The following is a 19,940-nucleotide window of genomic DNA, read 5'->3' on the forward strand; positions in this document are numbered from 1 at the left end:
AGATTGAGGAGCATCTTATGGCACCGTGTACTACTGGCGAAATGGTGCATGCACAAACACGTGCCTTGAAGTCAACAAAGGTTTGGATAGACAAGGATGATAATTGATTAAACCATCATTGAGCCAAACTAGAAAGAGTCATTAGAAAGACTTTGCATTTGAAGTCATTTGTGCACTAATGCAGTAAAGTGACATTTTCAAACCAACCCAAGTGATCTTCGAAATTGGCTGACCCAGTATATTCTCTAAGTTGGGGCGTCCAGAAATTACATGGTAGTTCATCTTCTATAAAATTTCTCGAGAAAAGTGTGCCCTAAGGATTCCTCTCCTCAGCAGACGAGAGCTCTTTTGCATTTATTCAAGTTTTAAGGAGACGCGCCTCCCGCCATTGATCCATGTGAGTGTTCCTTAGGTGGGACTGCAGTCGTATTCCTTTGATTCGCAAATGTGACGGGGGAGGGCCCGTCGGACCGAATGGTACTCGATGGGGGATAGGAGGTATATCAGTTGAGATAATGATTACTTCTCCAGGAGTCAACGAGAGTCTTTGTAGGATTTGCTGCACCGCCTGATCTACCAGTGTTTCGAAATATTCTCTGGCCATATTGGTAGTCCCCCCATGAACTATATTACTTGCAAAGGTAGGACTCTCGACAATTCTCTCGGGTTACACAATCTCAACATCTCAGTTTAAGCAAATTCCAATAGACAGTGCCAATTTATTCCTGTCTAAGATCGTTGTCAAGTGAGTTAGTGAATAACAACTATCGTGGAGAAGATTGGAGATGACATGGTGGCAAGAAAAACTCACAAAGTTCATACAAACACTCAACAAAAGGATAGGATGGGCGTCGAGATTGGACTCAGCGTGGTTACTCTGACGCTTAAGTTAGCACAAGAGATGAAGAAAGAGAACTTTAGAGAAGACGAGTTTGAATGTCTATGTGCGCGCACCTACACCCGAGGAGCAAGTCACATTTTATAGAATTGTAAATGTGTTTGTTTCTCCATAATGTGCACATCTATTACCCACATACTCCGACATGTATATTATCGTTCTCCACGTACTCCGGGAGAAACAATCTCATGAATGAAGCGGTTATGTTGCTTCATTATCCACATGCCTTCCACGTTTCTGACGGGCCACGTAGGGTATGAGCCTAAGCCGAGGATGGATGAGGAGGCAAGGTTGAGTCGAAGATGAAGCCAAGCTCCACATATCAAGGTCCTCCTATTCTCCTCTCACACCGAGGGAAGATCAACCCTGGGTGACTTACCTAAAGGAGTCGGGTGAAACAAGTCAGAGGAGTCTAGTGATACGAGTCGGAGCAATCTGATGAGCTGATCTCAAGGAGTCAGGAGGACTGAGTCCAAAGGGTCTGGTGGATTGATCCCAAGGAGTTAGAAGGACTAAGTCTGAGGAGTTTGGTGGTATGACTTGTTAGTATTAGCCCTAGTACCAATTATGAGATGATTGTAAAGGGTACATTATTGTATCATATATCATTATTAATAAAAGGCAAAGTTGGTTATTATATTTATTTCAGTTCAGTGTCAATTGAATAAGTATAATAATGTCCTTGAGTAATAGGTTTTTATCTACAATATATCAATTGGTTGAATTGATAGTGAGATATTGTAGAGAACACTACTCTTAACTATTCCTAGTCAAGTATTAATATACAAAGGATAATATTAATGCGTTGAGACTAGCATGTAGGTCAACGGATGACTTGATCTCACAAGTCATGGATATGAGTTATCAAGTTGACACATGAGTATATATTAGAGAATATATATTAAATGACCCGCCATGAGAATGTTTCATGGATCGTTATATGAGTGTCATAAACATTCTCATGTGACTATTGATATGAATAGTCCTTTGACCTTAAGTCACTACGGTTCCCTACATAAGGAGTTGTGTACTTTGGTATCGGCAAACGTCACTTGTAACAAGGTGGACAATAAAGTCGATCACTGGGTATACAATGAAATCATACTACGGAAGCGATATCGTAGTCGATCACTTGTATCGTTTCTGTTTGCTTCCGTAGTATAATGAAATCATACTTGAACCGTTATACGTCACTTGTATGGAAGGGATATCGCTTCCGTTGTATGGAAGGGATGTAAGTGATGTATATGGGATCTATCCCTTCCATACAACGGAAGCGATATCTGTGGGCCTCTTGATTAGTAGGACACAAGAAAGCATGGTCATGCGTAAATGAGTCAATATGAGATATTGAGCTTATTTTATTGAGTGTGTTTACTTAGAGATCAAGAAACACAAAGGTTGATAAGAGGATGACACGGTCTATGCCTCATTGATCAACCTAGATATCAATGATAGAGGGACCAAGTCATAAAAGATAATAGCCACAGACAGGTAGGTCGGATCTTGACCTTCTCATCACTTGGGTAGCAATGATGCCTTGCTAGATGCTACTCATTGCTTATGTATCTAAATGGTTTTAGATACATTGCCAACGTTACGAGAGTCTATTGGGTCACACACAAAGAACACGTTGACTTGGAGATGGATTATGGGGTTAAGTTTAATCCGAATTATACACATTGAGTTAGACTCGAATGAATTCGGATTAGACTTATTGAGTAATGGGTTATACTCATTGGTTTATTGGGTTAATGGATTATTGGGTTAATGGTTAATCTAATATTCTAAATCCAACCCATTAAGATTAATGAATATTAATAGAGATTAATATATCATTAATCAAAAGGAAGATCAAGAGACAAAAGTATTTTGTATTCATTGGATGAATATAAAAATCATTTGTAAAAGTAACCTTTAGGTGAAGTAACCTTTTTGATAAAATAACATTTTTGGTGAAGTAACCTATTTGGTAAAGTAACCCTTTTGTGAAGTCACCTTATATAGATGAAGTGACCTTTTGAGTGGGTGTGCTCTTCTTGGGTTTGCTCTTCTTCCTTTTCTTCTCTTGGCCAAAAACAACCTTGTAGAGTTGCTAGCACAACGAAGGTTATTTCTTCTCCAAGTTGTGAGTTTGTGAGACGGACGGAGAACGTGTTCGTGTGGATACCGTAAAGGCGCGAACGTACTGATCGCGCTGAGATCCGCATTTAAAGAAACATTGCTGTCGGGATTGCGAAGGGCACGCAGTAAAGGTATAACTTTCTCATGTAGAAGAATTAGTACTTAGCATATGGTTTCCTTTCGCATGGATCTTCTGGAAAGGAACTAGATGTTTTCCGCTGCGTTTTCGCGTGTTTAGCGCCCTAGTTCCTAACATGACTTGGAGGAATCTGGTGGACCGATCTCAAGAAGTTGGTCGTCTAGGTTCCAATTTGGCCTCGACTTCTACTTGCATTTTGACTAAACAGCTTGAATTCTGATTATCTGCTACATCACTATTAATTAATTCTATCATGGAAGGAAAATAGCGGGACAAAAATAATACAATTAAGAATTATTTACTAACATTAGAGATCAAGTTCGAAGGACATATTGGCAAAGGGGTATATGTCAACCTTGAGGCTATAAATTTCCAAAATAAAAATTTGATGTAAGTCAATGTAGACCGTTCAATTATTTCTGGTTTAAGAAATTTGATGATTGATGGAGAGGAGACTTTTGTTCACGTAAGATTTACAAATTGAAAGAGTAAGATAGGTTAAATATTCGTGTTAGCTAACATAAAAGTCAATTAATTTTGAAGCTGTAATAAATCATAAAACTGTGAAGCTGTGATAAATCAAGATGAGCATAGTCAATTAATTTTACATAAACAGTTAATGTAAATGTGTAATGATTATTATATTTGTTTCAACGCTATGATCGATTATATCAAAGTTTTTTATGGCAAGGAAATTTATTTCGAGGTCGTGACAGAAAGTGAAAGTTCGTTAATGATATGATATTAAAACATACTCTTAAAAATTTCAATTTAACTTATGATATATAGAAAGATATAGTAAGGACCTATGCAATTCAAACTATTAATATTATTTTTAGAGATAATCTGCTATTCTCAGTTTTAATTGAGGAATCTCATGATATATAAGAAGTAATTTTCTTATAAAATTTAATAGTTTTTGATAACTTATATTATATTACTGTCTACTGAATCATTATTCTAGTTCGCTCTTGGGTGAGGACCAAAGTAGGTGACGGCCGGCGGCCATGGCGATCGAGCGGAAAGATCATTGATCAGATAACAGTCATGTTTAAGGTTCGGATCTAGATTAATTGGGTACCCGTTGCGCTCAACATTACCCGAGAAGATCCGATCCGTCTATCCTTCCTCCTTTTTCCAATGGATGTAAACGACGTTACACTGTCCGTATCAACGCAAGCGCTACTTAGACGGTGTTTGACTGTGCTTATAAGCTCTCTAAAACAGCTTATAAGTTGTTTTAGAGCTTATAAGCTCTTTAAATTTGTTTGGTAAATTTTTTTTCAAACAACTTATAAGGTGTCAAAATAAGTTGTTTTGGAGTTTATAAGCTATTTTTAAAAAAGTATGGAAGACCCTACTTTTTTTAAAAAGATCTTATTTTAATATTTTTTTCTCTAAAATATCCTTATATAATTTCATAAATCCTCATCTTATCCTCCATAAATTTTTATAAGTCTAATATCTTTTTATCTCCGCCGACTTTTCTTCCAACGCTGTGTCATCTTCTCGGCCAATGTCTCTTTCCAATTTTCTCTCCCCCGATGCAAAAATTTACCCAAAATCTTCTATTAATAAAAATCTTAAAATCCTCTATTAATAGTATTATACCCTTTTTGATAATTTTATTAATAAAAAGATCTTATAATACCAAACACATCAATACATTTAAGTTGATTGTAATAAGTTCACCTAAATATTTTAACAATTTATTTTTAAAATAAGATCTAATACAACTTATAAACTCCTAAAATAACTTATAAGACTTACAAATTTATAAATTATTTTTAATAAGTTTAGACAAACACTTAAGCAGCTTCCAGGTGACGCTTGTCGCCTTTGCCACCGCCCGCGCCGTTGCTTCTTCAACCCTTCGTTGTTCCTCTCCGACGACAAGGAGACGTACTTGATTCGTTTACTCTCATATCCTTCCTTTGCTCTCGCGGTTTTAGATTTATGCATTCTTCTTTTTATTTGTCAATTGATCAAATTTTGGTCGCTGTCGTTTTGTTTCCTTTAGGTTAGAAGCAGATATCTTCTCCGGGAGCATCTCTTTGAGTCAAAGGCGGACGCTGGAGCATCCAAGACCTACTCACAGAAGGTTGGAACCGCCTGCAAGGTACGTTTTTTATTCCTTCAGATCTGTGCTCCTTGGTCGATGATGTTATTGTTTTCTTTTTCTCTATTATTTTCACATCTTAATGGATTAGAGAGCAATGAGTTGCTGTCTGTTTCACATATGATCGACCTAGAACTTCTATAGGTTGGGACCGTTGGGTCTTATTTTGCTCGGTTGATTGCGCAGTTAAATTAACTTGTGGTTCCAAATCCTTTTCTACTAAACTATTTTAGTTATCTTTTACTTAATCAACTCAGAGAGTGTGCATGGGCATATAATCTTACTTTTATTGGTGACAAAAACTTCAATACAGGCGTTTGAATTAGTAATAGCTGACGAAAACCTCACGTTTTTATATTCTATATATCTTTGAAGATTAAATTATATCACAGCGCTTATACAAGGAACAATGATTTTGCTGGTTTTGATGTACCTTTTAATACAGTTAAATTATCTTGGTCTTTGAATGGATTATAACCTCCATTCAAACTCTCATTCATTAGAAGCAACCACCATGAGGTCTGGGGACGGACAGTTGACTAGCGCATGGTGTTGATGCTATCATGAGGTTTGAGGATTAAATCTCGACTAGTAACCAAGTGTATGCCCTTCCCCATGCGCTATTCAACTGCTAGTAGTCACTCGTAATTTAACTCTTCCGTGTTGGCCTGGGGACGGACTGGCGAAGGCGTTGGAAGTAAGCAAATCGCTTTTTACCACCCTTCATTAGATGCAACCACTATATCTGTCAATTCTAATGGAGTTATTATTAAAATTTTAGTTTGATCTTTGATGCGAATATAAGGAAATTATATAGAATAAGTTAATTCTTGAAGGCTTAACATAGAAATTGAGAGCTTAGAAAAGAAGAGCTAAGCAGAGTATTTATATAGCATCAACAAAAATTTTGTTGTTTGAGAAGATTGACTGGCAGTAAATAATGAGATTATGGATTATTATTCTTTAGAGAGAGACGTGTTTTAGTGGTCATTGTTAGAGAGAACTTAAGTTCATCTCCATCTGTCAACTGCTTGATTATAGTCCTCTTTTGCTGCCAATCACACCACGATTTTTCTATTTTATGCATCCACACAGAGCTATTTGAACATCAAATGTTACCTAAGGAAGTATGTTGATCTTTTACAAACTAGTTCTTGGCTGCACATCTACAGAAACTTTGATTATCCCAGATATAAGACGATCATAACTTTGAATATTGCAGTCATTAGTGAAGAATCATGAGAAGTTCATTTATCCTATAGTTACTAAATCAAGTATCTTCTTAATTTGGTGTTGTAAGTCAATTCATTTAGAAGGTTTATGAATCTTGCAATATACTAGAAAATCTCCAACAAAAGGCTTGATCTGTTTTCTTGTTGATTATGTTAGAACTGCTATTAATAGAAGGTTTAATTTGTGATTCTGCACTTATGTTGTTGGCATTCTAGTGATATGGAAGAGCAAGAAATAAAGTTCTGTAGCTTGTTCTAGGAATATAGAGCTATAATTTACACACTGTGAAAGGTGATATAAATCAAATCTTTCCTTGATGATCTCAAGTTTACAAAAAAATATGTATTGCGACAATCAATGACCATTTACATTACAAGTAATCCAATGATAGATGAACACATTAAACATATTGTTGTAGCAGCTACTCTATCTGACATGTCACTGCTTCCAAAATAGTGGAACATGTCATATGCCTTAACCAAATTACTTAACATAGTTTAACAAACTGCTATAGATATTTATGCTCCAATTTGGCAGTAATTGCTAAATGCAATGAGTTTAATCCTACATAGTTATTTAATAATATATTCCCAACCTTATTAGCTGTTTAGCATATTAATTTGGTAGTTGGATTAATTTTCCTCCGAAACCATTCAAAAACGATGCACTTAACAAACTGACTTATGGAACGTACTGTGCTCCAACATCTCATTATTCTGAGCAACTATTGCTGCAGTAGGAAAATATCTAGGGGGATTAAAAAAAGGCTATCTCGTTTAGATTTACAAGGTTTTGCCTAGGGGGATTCAAAAGGCTATCTCGTTTTGCTTTTCAAAGTTTTGCTCAGGATCCAAAACAAAGGTAATTATGTTATCATATCTCATTCCCAGATTATATGAAAAATGATAAATCAAGTAACAATGAATTTAAAACGACGGCCCATGAAAATTTCCCACCCTCGGGAGCCAAATAGTCGTAGTTGATTTGGTATAACCATCACTCATGACTTCATGACGATAGGCATACTATTGTTGGTTAGGTACGGATTGGCAGAGGCACTAGGGGTGAGCAAATCGCTTTTTGCCACCATAATGATAGGCATACTCTATCATGACCCGTGTAAACTCACCTCACCTGCCACATACTTTCTCAATCATCGTGATTTACCTCCTCCGTGTTGGTCCTAGAACGGGCTGGAGGCGAGCGTTGCCACATGATGATATGTATACTCTATCATGACTTTCCTTTCATAAACAAATATTCATCTGAAGCGGTCAGCAAAATGAGTTTAGTTAATTTTTAGCTTAGTTTTATAATGGTAATGCTTTAGTTCGTCTGAGGTTAATCTATGCGGTTGATAAAGAATCTTGTTCTATAAAACTTACTATTATAAACTCCACAGTCAGAGAAAATAACATATTTGTTATAATGGGCAAGAGATCAATTTCCAACAGGAAAATGTCCTTAGAAAAAAATCTCTTCCGCCTCCTAGTTAATTTGATGATAAACTATAAGTTGATTTGATTTAACTCCCTTCACATAATCTAACAATAGACTATGAGTGATATCTGGATTCAACAAAATCACCTAAAGCTATAATAGAAACAACAATTGAGCTTTTTCACAACTGAGATTCCTCAACAACTTCCTCATTTCCTTCCACATAAATTACTCCAATCTTGTATATTTCGCAAGCACTTCATCTTTTTCCATAGGCATGCGCTTAAGAATTGTTGGCTCATCTACTAATCTCTTATTGATGCCACATAAACATTTGTTAGGAGATATGACCTTTAGGGTGCGTTTGGTTCAAGTTATCATGTATAACCTTGGTTATGTGATTACCAGGTAATCACATAACCAAGGTTATGGGGAATAAAACATAACCAAAATGTTGTTTGGTCTAGGTAATGCAACAAAAACTTGTTTGTTTGAAAGTTTTAATGAATAACTTAGTTTAATATTTTACTATATTATCCTCAGTTACAAAACTAACTTACATAATAATAATAGTAATAATAATAATAATATTATTATTATTATTATTTAAACTCTACTATATTTTATTATATTTTCACATTTTTTTTATTTTTATATATATTTTTTATTTTGTTTGTTTTTTTTATGCTTTTTATTTTTTTCATTTTTTAAATTTTTTAACTTTTTAATAATTTTTTTTTATTTTTAATTACTTTTTAGTTTTTTTTGTTTTTTTAAAAAAAAATATGTTTTTTAAAATTTTTCCTATTTTTTTAAATGTTTTTTTAACATTTTTTTATTATTTTTTTAAATTTTTTTACGTTTTTTCTATTTTTTATGTTTTTTTCTATTTTTTTTATTTTTTTTATGTTTTTATATTTTTTAAATTTTTTAAAAAAGTTTTTTCACAATTTTTTATTTTTTTAATGGTTTTTATTTTTTTTTACGTTTTTTTTAAATATTAATTTTACTTTTTTTATTTTCCATTTTTTTTTTTTCACATTTTTCTCCTATCCGAGGATATTTTGGGTAAAAAAAAATTGTTAACCCAGGAATCAAGAAAAACCTTAGGGTGCGTTTGGTTTGCACCGTTTTCATTTTCATTTTCTGGAAAACGCGCGTTTTCTAGAAAACAGAAAACGACTTTTTGTCATTCTCTGTTTTTCTAGAAAACGATAGCCAATTTTTTAGAAAACGCGCGTGAAAAACGAAAACCAAACACCGTTTTTCAGAAAACGCGCGTTTTCCAGAAAATGAAAATGGAAAACGCGCGTACCAAACACCCCCTTAGTTTTCCGAAATTATCCAATTTCTGGTTGCATGCCCCTTTTGTTGACGTGTCGGACATGTAACATTACTCAGGAATCATCGATTACCTAAACCAAACAGGATTTTATTGATAATCTTGGATGGATAATCAAAATTATCAAAAATAACCCCCAACCAAACACATCTTTAGTGTTGTAATGTTTTGTGAAATTATCATTGCAAACTGAACATGATCACACAACGAATTTTATCTTCTTTTTTCTGAAGTAGCTACAAATTGTTCTAGTAATGTTATAGAGCTTTTCTTTAAGTAACAGCACTTCATGTTTTTCTATTGGCACGGGCTTAATAACCGTTGGCTCGTCTATAAACTCTATATTGATGCCATAAATGCTTCTTAGCTATGACCTTGAATGTTTTAGAATTTTGCTAAATTAATATTGCTCATTGAAAACGATTACAATAATCAAATTCATGACTGTATCTTGTTCTTCAACTAAAAATTGTTTTTATTTTTTTTCGTGTGCTTTTTTGTTTACTTGTTCGCACTTGAGGCCGTTTCCTAATTACTCTCCAAAATTCCTCATTATTGAAGGAAACAACAAAGTAACTCTTGAGTTCATGGGGGAGGATAACATAATCCACTTTGGTGGCTGCCACTGCAAGCGTGTTAGATGGCAGGTTGAAGCACCATCTAGTGTGGTAGTATGGAGCTGCAATTGCTCCAACTGTTCCATGAGAGCAAACACCAACTTCGTAGTGCCATCATCGAAATTCAAGCTCGCAGCCGATTCCTAGCAATTCCTGACAACTTATACCTTCGGCACTCATACTGCCAAGCACACCTTCTGCAAGCTATGCGGCATAACTTCCTTCTACTTCCCAAGATCAAATCCTGATGGTGTCGCAGTGACCATCAGCTGTGTCAATCCTGGTACCATCAAGCATGTCGAAACCAGGTACTATGATGGCAAAAACTGGGAGAGCTCCTACGAGCAAAGCTCCATATCATCATTTTCAAAAGCAGATAACAGTTAGTTTAAGCTGTCTTTGCTTAAATGGTAATAAACAGAACAATGTTTTTGGTGTGATCCCATTCCAGCCCATGTGTTGATGTTAAGCAGTATCGTATGTCAATCAGCAGAGGTTTAAAGCAATAAAGAATTTTAATCTTGGACAAAAATCGAGAAATTCAAACAAAAGAGGAATTAGAAGATAAAAGGTTCAATACAATAGTTATAAATTTCACAACAATTGGCAACCTAATGAAGTCAAGCTTTACCATCTAAATTGTGAATTAGTTTGAGCAATCAAACAAGCAATCTTCCTTGAGACCTACCAAACTAAGAACTTGGCAAACTACACAAGAACAAAATGGAGGAGCAACACAGCTGTCTGCTGGCATCTACCTCGTGTCTGTCTTTGCAAACTGAGAATAGATATAAAATCATACTAGGTCTAATGGTTTAGCTCAGAGAGGATTAGTTCACCGTCGGAGTGGGTGGTTCTAAATCCGTCTTTTTGGGAGGTCGCCCTCGTCGCTTCGGGCTTGACGCCGCCGTCGATGTTCCCTCTAGTATAAATGGCGGAACGTCGTGCTTCTTTGGGCGGCCTAGTTTCTTGCTCCCGGTTTCATTTGGCTTCTTGGTGGTGCTTCCAGGTGGGCGGCCGGGCTTCCGCTTGGCAGCAACCGGAGCATCGCCTGTTGCTGAAGCTTTGGCTGGCTCCGCCAGGGAATCTCGGGATTGAATTTTGTCAGAGGAGAATTTCTGTGGCCGTCCCCGCTTCCTCTTCCCACTGGGAGAAGCTCCGGCTACGGGAGCATTTGGCAGTGCGAAAGGATTCAGATTTGCTTGGGGTTGAGCTGCGTCCGATGATGATTTCGGCGGCCGACCAGGCTTCTTCTTCTCCTTTGATGAAGTAGCAGCCGCCGATGCAAATGACGATCCAAAAAGTGTAAGCTTTTCACCGGACAGAGCTGCTTCCGTAGATGTTTTAGGTGGTCGACCCCTCTTTCTCTTCTCGCCGGAACTAGTTGTGCCAAGTGACGATTTTGGCAGCGTCGAACGTACTGGAGCTGCCATAGGATCACCTTTCCTTGGCCTTCCAGGCTTCCTTTTGGGAGTCACGCCCGCATCGGCATCTTTTCGGGGCCGCCCGGGCTTCCTTTTGGGGACGGCAGCACCAGAATCCGATTTAGCATCTTCACCATTGATCTTCCTGGGCCGACCGGGCTTCCGCTTTTTTCCCTCCACAGCAAGCGCGACCTTGCGAGGGCGGCCCGGCCTCCGTTTCTCCCCATTCGGAGGGATCTCGCCGGACAAGGCATCGGTGAGCTTGTAGGAGTGCCGGACCATGAAAAGGACGCCACGCTTCTTGAGGCGGCGGAGGTGGCGCTTCAGAATGGCGCCGTGCTTCAAGGGGAGGTCGGCATAGGTGCCGCGGATGAACTTGCTGATAGCCTGGGCGCTGGATCCGCGCTTATCCTTGATCGCCTTCACGGCGGCCACTATCATCTACCCGACAAGAAAGGAAAAATAATAACGTCAGATCTGATTCGCCATTAGGGAAAGAAGAAAAAAACAATAAAGAAAGCAAGCAAGAATAGAACTTTAAGCGCTCCACCTCTTTGTAAGGAGGGTGCTGGCGAGTACGGCCGGCGGCGGCCGGCGGAGTGGCGGAGGCCACCACCATTTGAACGGATCAGCGAAGAGGCGCAGAGAAGATGCGCTGTGGACCTTTCAGTACGCCTTTACTATTTTGACTTTTTTAATGGACTCTTTATCCTAAAGGATAAGAAAATATGAACGGCAGAGATGAAAAGGATCCGACGGTGGAAATATGAGTAGAGTTGGATTACATTGCTTCACGTGGATCAGTGAGCTGGAAATATTTTTTTTTTAAAAAATAAACAAGTAGTAACTTTATTAATAATAAAACTTTATTAATAATAAAAAACAAATGTCTAAGTTAAGTTGGAAACAACAATTTTAAACATTGAACTACCATAAAATTTTATATAAAATATAAAGAATTTATTGTAAACTAATTAACGCTTAGAAGATGAGTGTTTACTGGACCGAACACGTGAACGATGACTCGAGGCAGCACGGCGAACCAATAAAATATTTGGGATCAATTTTCATTATGTATTTCACATCTAATTTTGTTGATGGTCAAGTTTCAAAGTTTTCAGGTCCTGCCTATGCAATCCTAAAATAAGACACTCAGGCAAGGTCGACCCCTATAAACTCGGTCGAATATAAGGATTCTAAAACTTTACTCGAAAATTAAAGAAATAATGTACTCGGTCAGTAAATAACCGATCGGGTCCAAAGGAACCCAGTCGAATGAAAGATCGTCCAGGCCTTAAGACTTCTAAAAACTCTTTATACTCGCACGGTTATGTGAAAAGTTGGTTGGGCTCGAGGAATTTAAGGCTTTCTGTGAGTACTCAATCGAGCAAAGGTCGGCTGGGCTTAACGCCCGACTGGGCTTAGCGCCCTTAGCCTCATAAAGTCATCAATATACGCTCGGGTAGGGAAAGGCCGGTTGGGCAAAAGACCGGACGAGCTTAGCTCCTTTAGCTTCGTAAAGCTCTTAATATATGATCGGCCCGGTAAAGGTCGGACGAATATAAGACTTTTATATGCGCTCGGTCGAGCAAAGGCCAATCGAGCGTAGCACTCTTAGCCTCATGAAGTTCTTAATATACACTCGGGCGGGGAAAGACCGATCAAGCTTAAAGGCACCTATCCTCTGGAGGCTTCACATGAATGGCCAGCCAGGTAAAGGTTGGCCGGATTTAAGGTTACCTGATATCATATTATCTTTTAAATGCTGCTTTAATATACAATTAATCATACGATTTCTTAAATGGATTCTTTGCATATTTTGGACACCATATCAATCTCTGAATAGATGTTTACAGTGTTTAGTATACGACCAATCAAATTAATACAAAGGCAAGCATAAATAAGGTCAGCCTCAAAATTCGACCGAGATATACTCAGCAAACAACTTCCGACAACATTATAACAGCTTACTAGAATCTGTCGGGGAATATTCCTTTGAAGCTCTCTTCAAAGGTTATTATATCTCTCATAAGCCAGCTAATCACGATAGCATATTCTTTTAACTACCTCAATAATGACGTGGAGTATAAAATACAAAAGAGGTACATCAATGGATAGATTAAAGATTTCTCGTATAATTATTTTGCACTGTCCCGATTTTTATCACCTAACAAACTCTGACAACTTGTGTCATCTCATGATTACAGAGATTATGAGAGATGGTATATAAAGGAGGGTCATCTCCGTTGGCAAGTTATGCAATTAGCATCATCTGAGTTTTATTCTCACGCGAGCACTTTCTCTACTGTTCTTGATTCCTCCGTCTTGTGCCGTACTGACTTGAGCGTTAGAGGGCCTTGCCAGAGACCCCTTCCCTGATTTTTTTGTCATTAACGTCTTGTTGGATCGTTGGATTGTGCACAAGGTCGGAGGAAAGCTTCTTTCGGATGAGAAAAATTTCTATCAGTCAACGAATCAACCATCGAAGTCAGCGCGCCATCTAGATAGGATCATTCTTCATATTTTATATTATATATAATTAAATTTTTCTAAAATTTAAATTCACAAAATACTAATTTAAAATAACATTAACAATTTTCTCATCTCTTATTTTTTAAAAATATTTTATTATTTTATTTTTTAAATAGAAATGAAAAAATATTTAATTAAAAGAAAACGGCTTCGTGAACTTAGGACATTCATAGTGAAAACACTTTCGAAGCTCCTATTATGACATGGCAACGATGGAATGAGCTCTGTCCCATAGTAAATTTTAATGAAGGAGCGACTTCATGTTTACATAACCGCTCCTTCGTTCTTTTTTTTTTAATATAATTTTGTTTTCCAATTTCTATTTTAAAAAATAAAAATAATAACGACTCATATGAAGGATTTATTAAGAGGTTTGTTTTTTTATAGTGAAGGTATATATAAGATTTTTTGTTTTTAATATGAACAAAATCTTAAACTTTTTTTTCCCCCTAAAATCATTAGATTTGCCTGTAAACAGTAGCATTCCAACGGTGGTCTCCTTTTTACAGCTTGATTAAGCGGAATAAAGATGTTGAGAGCGGGATAATTCTAAGCGGTTTAGTATCACCGGTATCTCTCAATTAGATATAGAATTGTAAATCATGGACCAACTCGTCCCCAGGGCATAGTATAACTGGGGATGTATGATTTCATGGTCGAAAGATCCAGGGTTTAATCCTCGGGGTGTCATTATCTGGGATTAACGTCCCGACTATGTGCTTTTAGCTATGTATCTGTATTTACCTCCCTCCATATCTATAGGACCGATTCTAAGAGCCACTGACGGTTCTAACTTGTAAATGGACCAACTAGTGGAGACAATAAATAGCATTTGAAGCTGTGACTTGATTTAATTATCCGATGTGCTTCAAATCATACGCTGCTCAGAGTTACTTTTAATTCTCTCGTGAGATATTAAAAGGTGGACTGTAATTTTTCGTTTTGGTTAAATATGTTGAAAATTAAGTTTTCGTAATTAATAAATTGAATAAAAATGTGAATGAACTATTTTCGTAAATAGACTATCATAAATTAATTTTTAAAGTGAATAATAAATAATATCTAAGATTATTTAATGAACGGGTAATTTAATATAATTAGATAAAAGGCTTACACACGAGCTGGATTTATCAACGTGAATACTAACTCTAATAGGTACGGATGTTAATTCATATGAAATCTTTAAGAGGTGAAAAATAGAGCGTCAGTTTGGATGTGGATTGGACCATCGGAATGATTCTGTCAAATAATTTGTTGAATTGAAATTTTATAGAACCATTTAAAAGTGGGTTCAGGCAAGCCGACCTTATGGATTTGTGTAGATTATCCTCCTAATTCATAATCAGTCTTGATTAGATTTGATTGGGGATTTTTTAACCAATTAGAATAGTGGGTCTGCCTATCCTATCCTATCAGAGTACAACCGTGGGTTTACAAAACCCAAAAAGTTAGGTTTTGTAAACCCAATGGCATTACAGATATGGTAAAAATTAAGAATTCGTGAACCAACATTTAAAATTGAATATTGGGTTCATAGTGATTTTTAATAAAAAGTTAGTGGATATGGGTCTCATTGTGTCAGCCATATACTACTTGTTTCTCTTTTTTTTTTAATTAATGAAGTTGTTTGTTGGGTTTATGATGGTAGGAAGAGATTTATAAAAGTTCTAGATTTTTTTCTTTTGATGTGACAGTGATGTGATATAGTAGGTCCTATCATGAAATTGGGTTTATAAGTTTAGGGTTACGGTTACCCTCATATGATAGATTTTTGATGGATTGATCGGTCCGGCCACGAGTTAACTCATCTGGTTGTGAAAACATATATTCTTGTAGTGTAGTGAAAAAGTTGATTAAAAAATATAATATTTATAGTAGTAAAAGGTGATTACACTTATTCCAAATGTCCTTTATATTCTATTCCCAAGTTATGTAATGGGAGGTAAATCACAAGATCGATTTATATATACGTAGATCAAAACTTAACCCTTACTCTATTATAACATTATATTATTTAAAAGAATGTATCTCATTGATAAGATTACTATAAGAAAGATGCATCCAATGCATCTGAAAATGTAACATAATTTCATGGAATATAACAATCGCACATCAAGGACATCATAAATATTATGTTGATAAGTCTAGAATTATTACAAAAATTATGGGGAAGTTATCCTCTCATTAAATAACAAATCCCGCTGAAATAGAGATGGAACTCTATTTCATAAAAAAATATGGATGAACCAATAAATATGGGCAAATACTCAAATTGGGGCGAGAAGAATTGCATAAAAATTCATCAATATATATGACACATTAATTGAAAACCTACGAGAAAGATACTAATGTGAAAGGGTAAATCTTAAAATATACGCCATTGATATACGATGTGATTAGACGAAAGCATTAACTTACACGTGAGCTAGATTTATAAATATAAATATTAACCTTAGGAGTAATGCGACAGTGGTAAAACATCTCAGTTTTCGTACATGATTTAAGTTTCAATTTTAACGAATTAACTCTAAATTTTTTAATCTCTCTCCTTCTCCTCCATCATGTGGATTTATTTTTACTCCTTCTCTTCCTTTACTTCCCTCTCTTCTCTAAAACAGGGAGTGAATCCTCTAGTCCACAAAGACCGGGTCAATTCATGGTCCAACCTTTGCATTGGTGGGAGGCAATATAATGGCTCCCCACCTGTTAACAGGTGGGGACCATAGCCTCCCACCAATCCCTTTATCCCGGTCCAGGAGCGGACCAGGATAAGGGGACCAGAGGATCTGGTCCCCTAAAACGAAAGCACTAAATTTTATTCATCACTCATTTGCTCCTCTTTTCCCTAAAACAAAAGTCCTAAACACTCATCGCCGCTCATCCGCTCCTTTCTTCCTCCGCTTCCAACCCTAGATACAGGTCATCTTGTTCAACTCTCAGTTCGCACCAAGTGAATTAGGATTTTTGTTCACATCTATACTTGTCATCTCCTTCTCCTTTTTCTACTAGTATTTCAAAATGGCACAAAAAGATGTTGCGAAGGTAGGTTGAGTGTTTATCATTTACTTATCGTAGTTTCTAATAACCAACTGTTTAAACCCCACTACGAGAATACTTTGGTACTTGATTTCAAAGAACATGATGGTGCTTGTTTTCAAAAATTACAACATTAGTGTTGGGTTTCAAAAACCAGCATCAAAATTAGTATTGATTTTCAAAAACACATTGACTAGATGTTGGTGCTGGTTTTTGCAAATCAACCCCAACGTTGGTGCTAATTTTCAAAAATCAGCACCAACGTTAGTTCTAGTTTGTAAAAATCCATTGACTATATATTGGTGCTGATATTGTTGCATCATCTTTGTTATTTGTATTCTTCAACATGCTTACTAGTAAAAGATTTCATTAACTAAATTATAGCTTAAGAATGGTGAAATAACTACTTTGAATTTTTTTTTTCTAGATGAATTGAAGTTCATGTCTGGTAAAGAATTGAAATATTGGTGAGAATAAGGACATGTAGTTGCTTGTTGTTATATCTTGTCCTCCAGTCACATTGTTAGATTTCAACCCTATATTTAAACTATTTACATTCCATTTAATAGTTATAAGTTATTGCTAGTTATATTTCACAAATTAAAATATATTATGATTTTCCTATATACTATTTATCTTAAATCTGGGTTTGTTTTAGTTAGATAGGATTGCTAACTTATTATGTTCATGTAAAAATAGAACATTTTTATTTTTTATGATTAATACATGGAAAATTAAATCTTTTACTAGTTAATAAGTAAATTGATTTAAGCCTTTTATGATTCTATTTTTAGTGTATCCGAATGCAAATATTTAGGCTCACAAAGGATACAAACTTTGAAATTTCATTTTGATATGAAGAATGAATTCAAAAATTCATTCGATATAAATCATACAATATTTTATGGTTATTGCAATTTACTTACATTGATTTTCATCACACACATGTTTATATATGAGGGCTGGGCATGCCCCATACCCCAGCCAAATTAAAGTTCTCTTAGTATTGGAATTAGGAGTGCTTCCTTAATCTACAATTGTGTGAGACATCGCATTTGGCTTGTTTAGCCTGTGTAGACAATTTTCCTCATGGGAACTAGAATTATTAATTCTCGAATGATATTTTATATTTGTTATATTTCTAACAAAAGTGTACAATTTTTTTATGAAACTCAATTCTGCATGTGAATTCTACCGATATTGATAGTGAAATGATACTATTGGATAAAAGACATTGATACTACCTTTCATAAACTGTGATCTAGTAATTGCAATAGGATATTGAGTTTGAAGAACGCAAGAAACAACATTGTTATTGGTTTGAAAGACCAACACCAGCGTGGTACTAGTTTTGCAAGATCAGCACCAACATCCGTGCCACTTGGCACTCAACAATAGATTCTTGTGTGAGTCTCAGAACCATGGTTGAAGGGCGTATATACATTCTATACAGTCACCTTTTCCATCTCATACTAAAATATTAGAAATCTAAGACCCCTATGTCAATCAATAGGTTTCGGTCAAAACTCATTGATAAACATAAAGGACTCTAATCAAACTTATTTCAAGTCCTATGGATTCATATGGGACACGAGAGTCTGAATATGCCTCATTTACTCTTCTTAGACTTTTGTAGCGTTGTTCCAAACGATTTGAATCTTTATGTATATTGTGATACTAGTTTGAGAAGATCAGCATCACTTTGGTACTGATCTTCGAAAACTAACACCAAGCTTGGTGCTGCTTTTGCAAGAGCAACACCAACGTGGTGCTGCTTTTACAAGAGCAACACCAACATCTGTTGATGCGGATGTGGTTTATGGAACAAGAGAGATTAGAGAAGATGGGAAGGGCATTTTCGTCTTATGGCAGGAGAAGGGTTTGAGTGCTTATAATGCATTGTTCATTGATCGAGTAAGAGGAGAGGGGGGTTGGTTCCGCCGCCGCCGTAGAGAGGAAGGAGGTGGAGCATTCCTCTCTCGCCGCCACCTTTGCGAGGCCGCCGGCAAAGCATCTTTCCCATTCCTTCTCCTCTTCGTGAAGCCCTGCTTATCGTCGGTCCCTCTTCGCGCCGACGACACTAACGCCCTCCCTCTCTTCCCGCAGACAGCACCTCCTCCAGCCCTCTTGCCGGCCGTCGCCGCCAAAGGACCGGACCGCCGCCTCTACTTCTCCTCCTCTCGCCGCAGCCACCACAAGTAGAGAGGAGGAAGCTCTCCTTTTCCTCGCGCAGCCACAGGGGTCGACCTGCAGTCCACAGCGATTGTCGCCGCTCCCTCCGGCGCTTGCCGCAGCTCGCAGCGCCTGCCGCCGCACCTTCCAGCACTCACTGCAGTCCACAGTGACTGCCGCCGCTCCCTCCGGTGCTCACTGCAGTCCACAGCGACTGTTGCCGCTCCCTCCGGCGCTCACTGTAGTCCACAGCGACTGCCGCCGCTCCCTCCGGCACTCACTGCAGTCCACAGCGACTGCCGCCGCACCTTCCAGCACCCACCGCAGCTCACAGCGCCTGCCGCCGCACCTTCCAGCACCCACCGCAGCTCACAGCGCCTGTCGCCGCTCCTTCCGACACCCACCGCAGCCTATAGTGGCTGCGAGTGCCGCTGCCGATGCCTCCAGACAGCCTCCTCCGGCGCCCTTCGGGCAGCTGCCGTTCGAGTGCCCACGTATCGTACTATTTGTCCATTCCGGCCTGTGAGCCGATATGGTGTTCGACCTTCGTGCCGCTGTTGCATGTCGGCCTACGAGCCGAGGTTGTAGTCAGGTCGTCCGTTGCCTTGCGGATCCATATCGCATCCGGTTTCTAGCCACCGGGGCCAACTACTCATCTGGCAGACATCTACCTACTCCTCACGATCGCGGTGACTCGATCAGCGCCTCGACCAGCTCATCCATCCATCCGAGGGCGCCCCCCCCCCCCCCCCGAGGTCAGGGTACGTCACCGTATTTATTTTGTACTTATTTTATTGTCCTGTTATTATGTGGATGCTTATATATTCGCGGGACCCACCTCGAGCATCGAGGTACCAGAGATTG

At 37.6% G+C, this 19,940-nt stretch overlaps 1 protein-coding gene and 1 long non-coding RNA gene across 2 annotated transcripts; one reads left to right on the top strand and one right to left on the bottom strand.

Annotated features, from left to right (window-relative positions):
• Nucleotides 1-5,014: 5,014 nt before the first annotated feature.
• Nucleotides 5,015-10,145, top strand: LOC121976522. Its single transcript, XR_006110650.1, has 2 exons — nt 5,015-5,280; nt 9,857-10,145. It is a non-coding gene; the product is annotated as an uncharacterized LOC121976522 (long non-coding RNA).
• A 307-nt stretch (nt 10,146-10,452) lies between these two features.
• On the bottom strand, nt 10,453-12,037 carry LOC121976521 (histone H1-like). Its single transcript, XM_042528712.1, has 2 exons — nt 11,887-12,037; nt 10,453-11,777 (listed from the first exon to the last, which is right to left on the bottom strand). The coding sequence occupies exons 1-2, from the start codon at nt 11,953-11,955 to the stop codon at nt 10,743-10,745; spliced, it is 1,104 nt and encodes a 367-aa protein (XP_042384646.1). The 5' UTR covers nt 11,956-12,037; the 3' UTR covers nt 10,453-10,742.
• Nucleotides 12,038-19,940: the final 7,903 nt, after the last annotated feature.

The sequence above is a fragment of the Zingiber officinale genome, chromosome 4B (assembly GCF_018446385.1).
Source record: "Zingiber officinale cultivar Zhangliang chromosome 4B, Zo_v1.1, whole genome shotgun sequence".
NCBI lineage: Eukaryota > Viridiplantae > Streptophyta > Magnoliopsida > Zingiberales > Zingiberaceae > Zingiber > Zingiber officinale.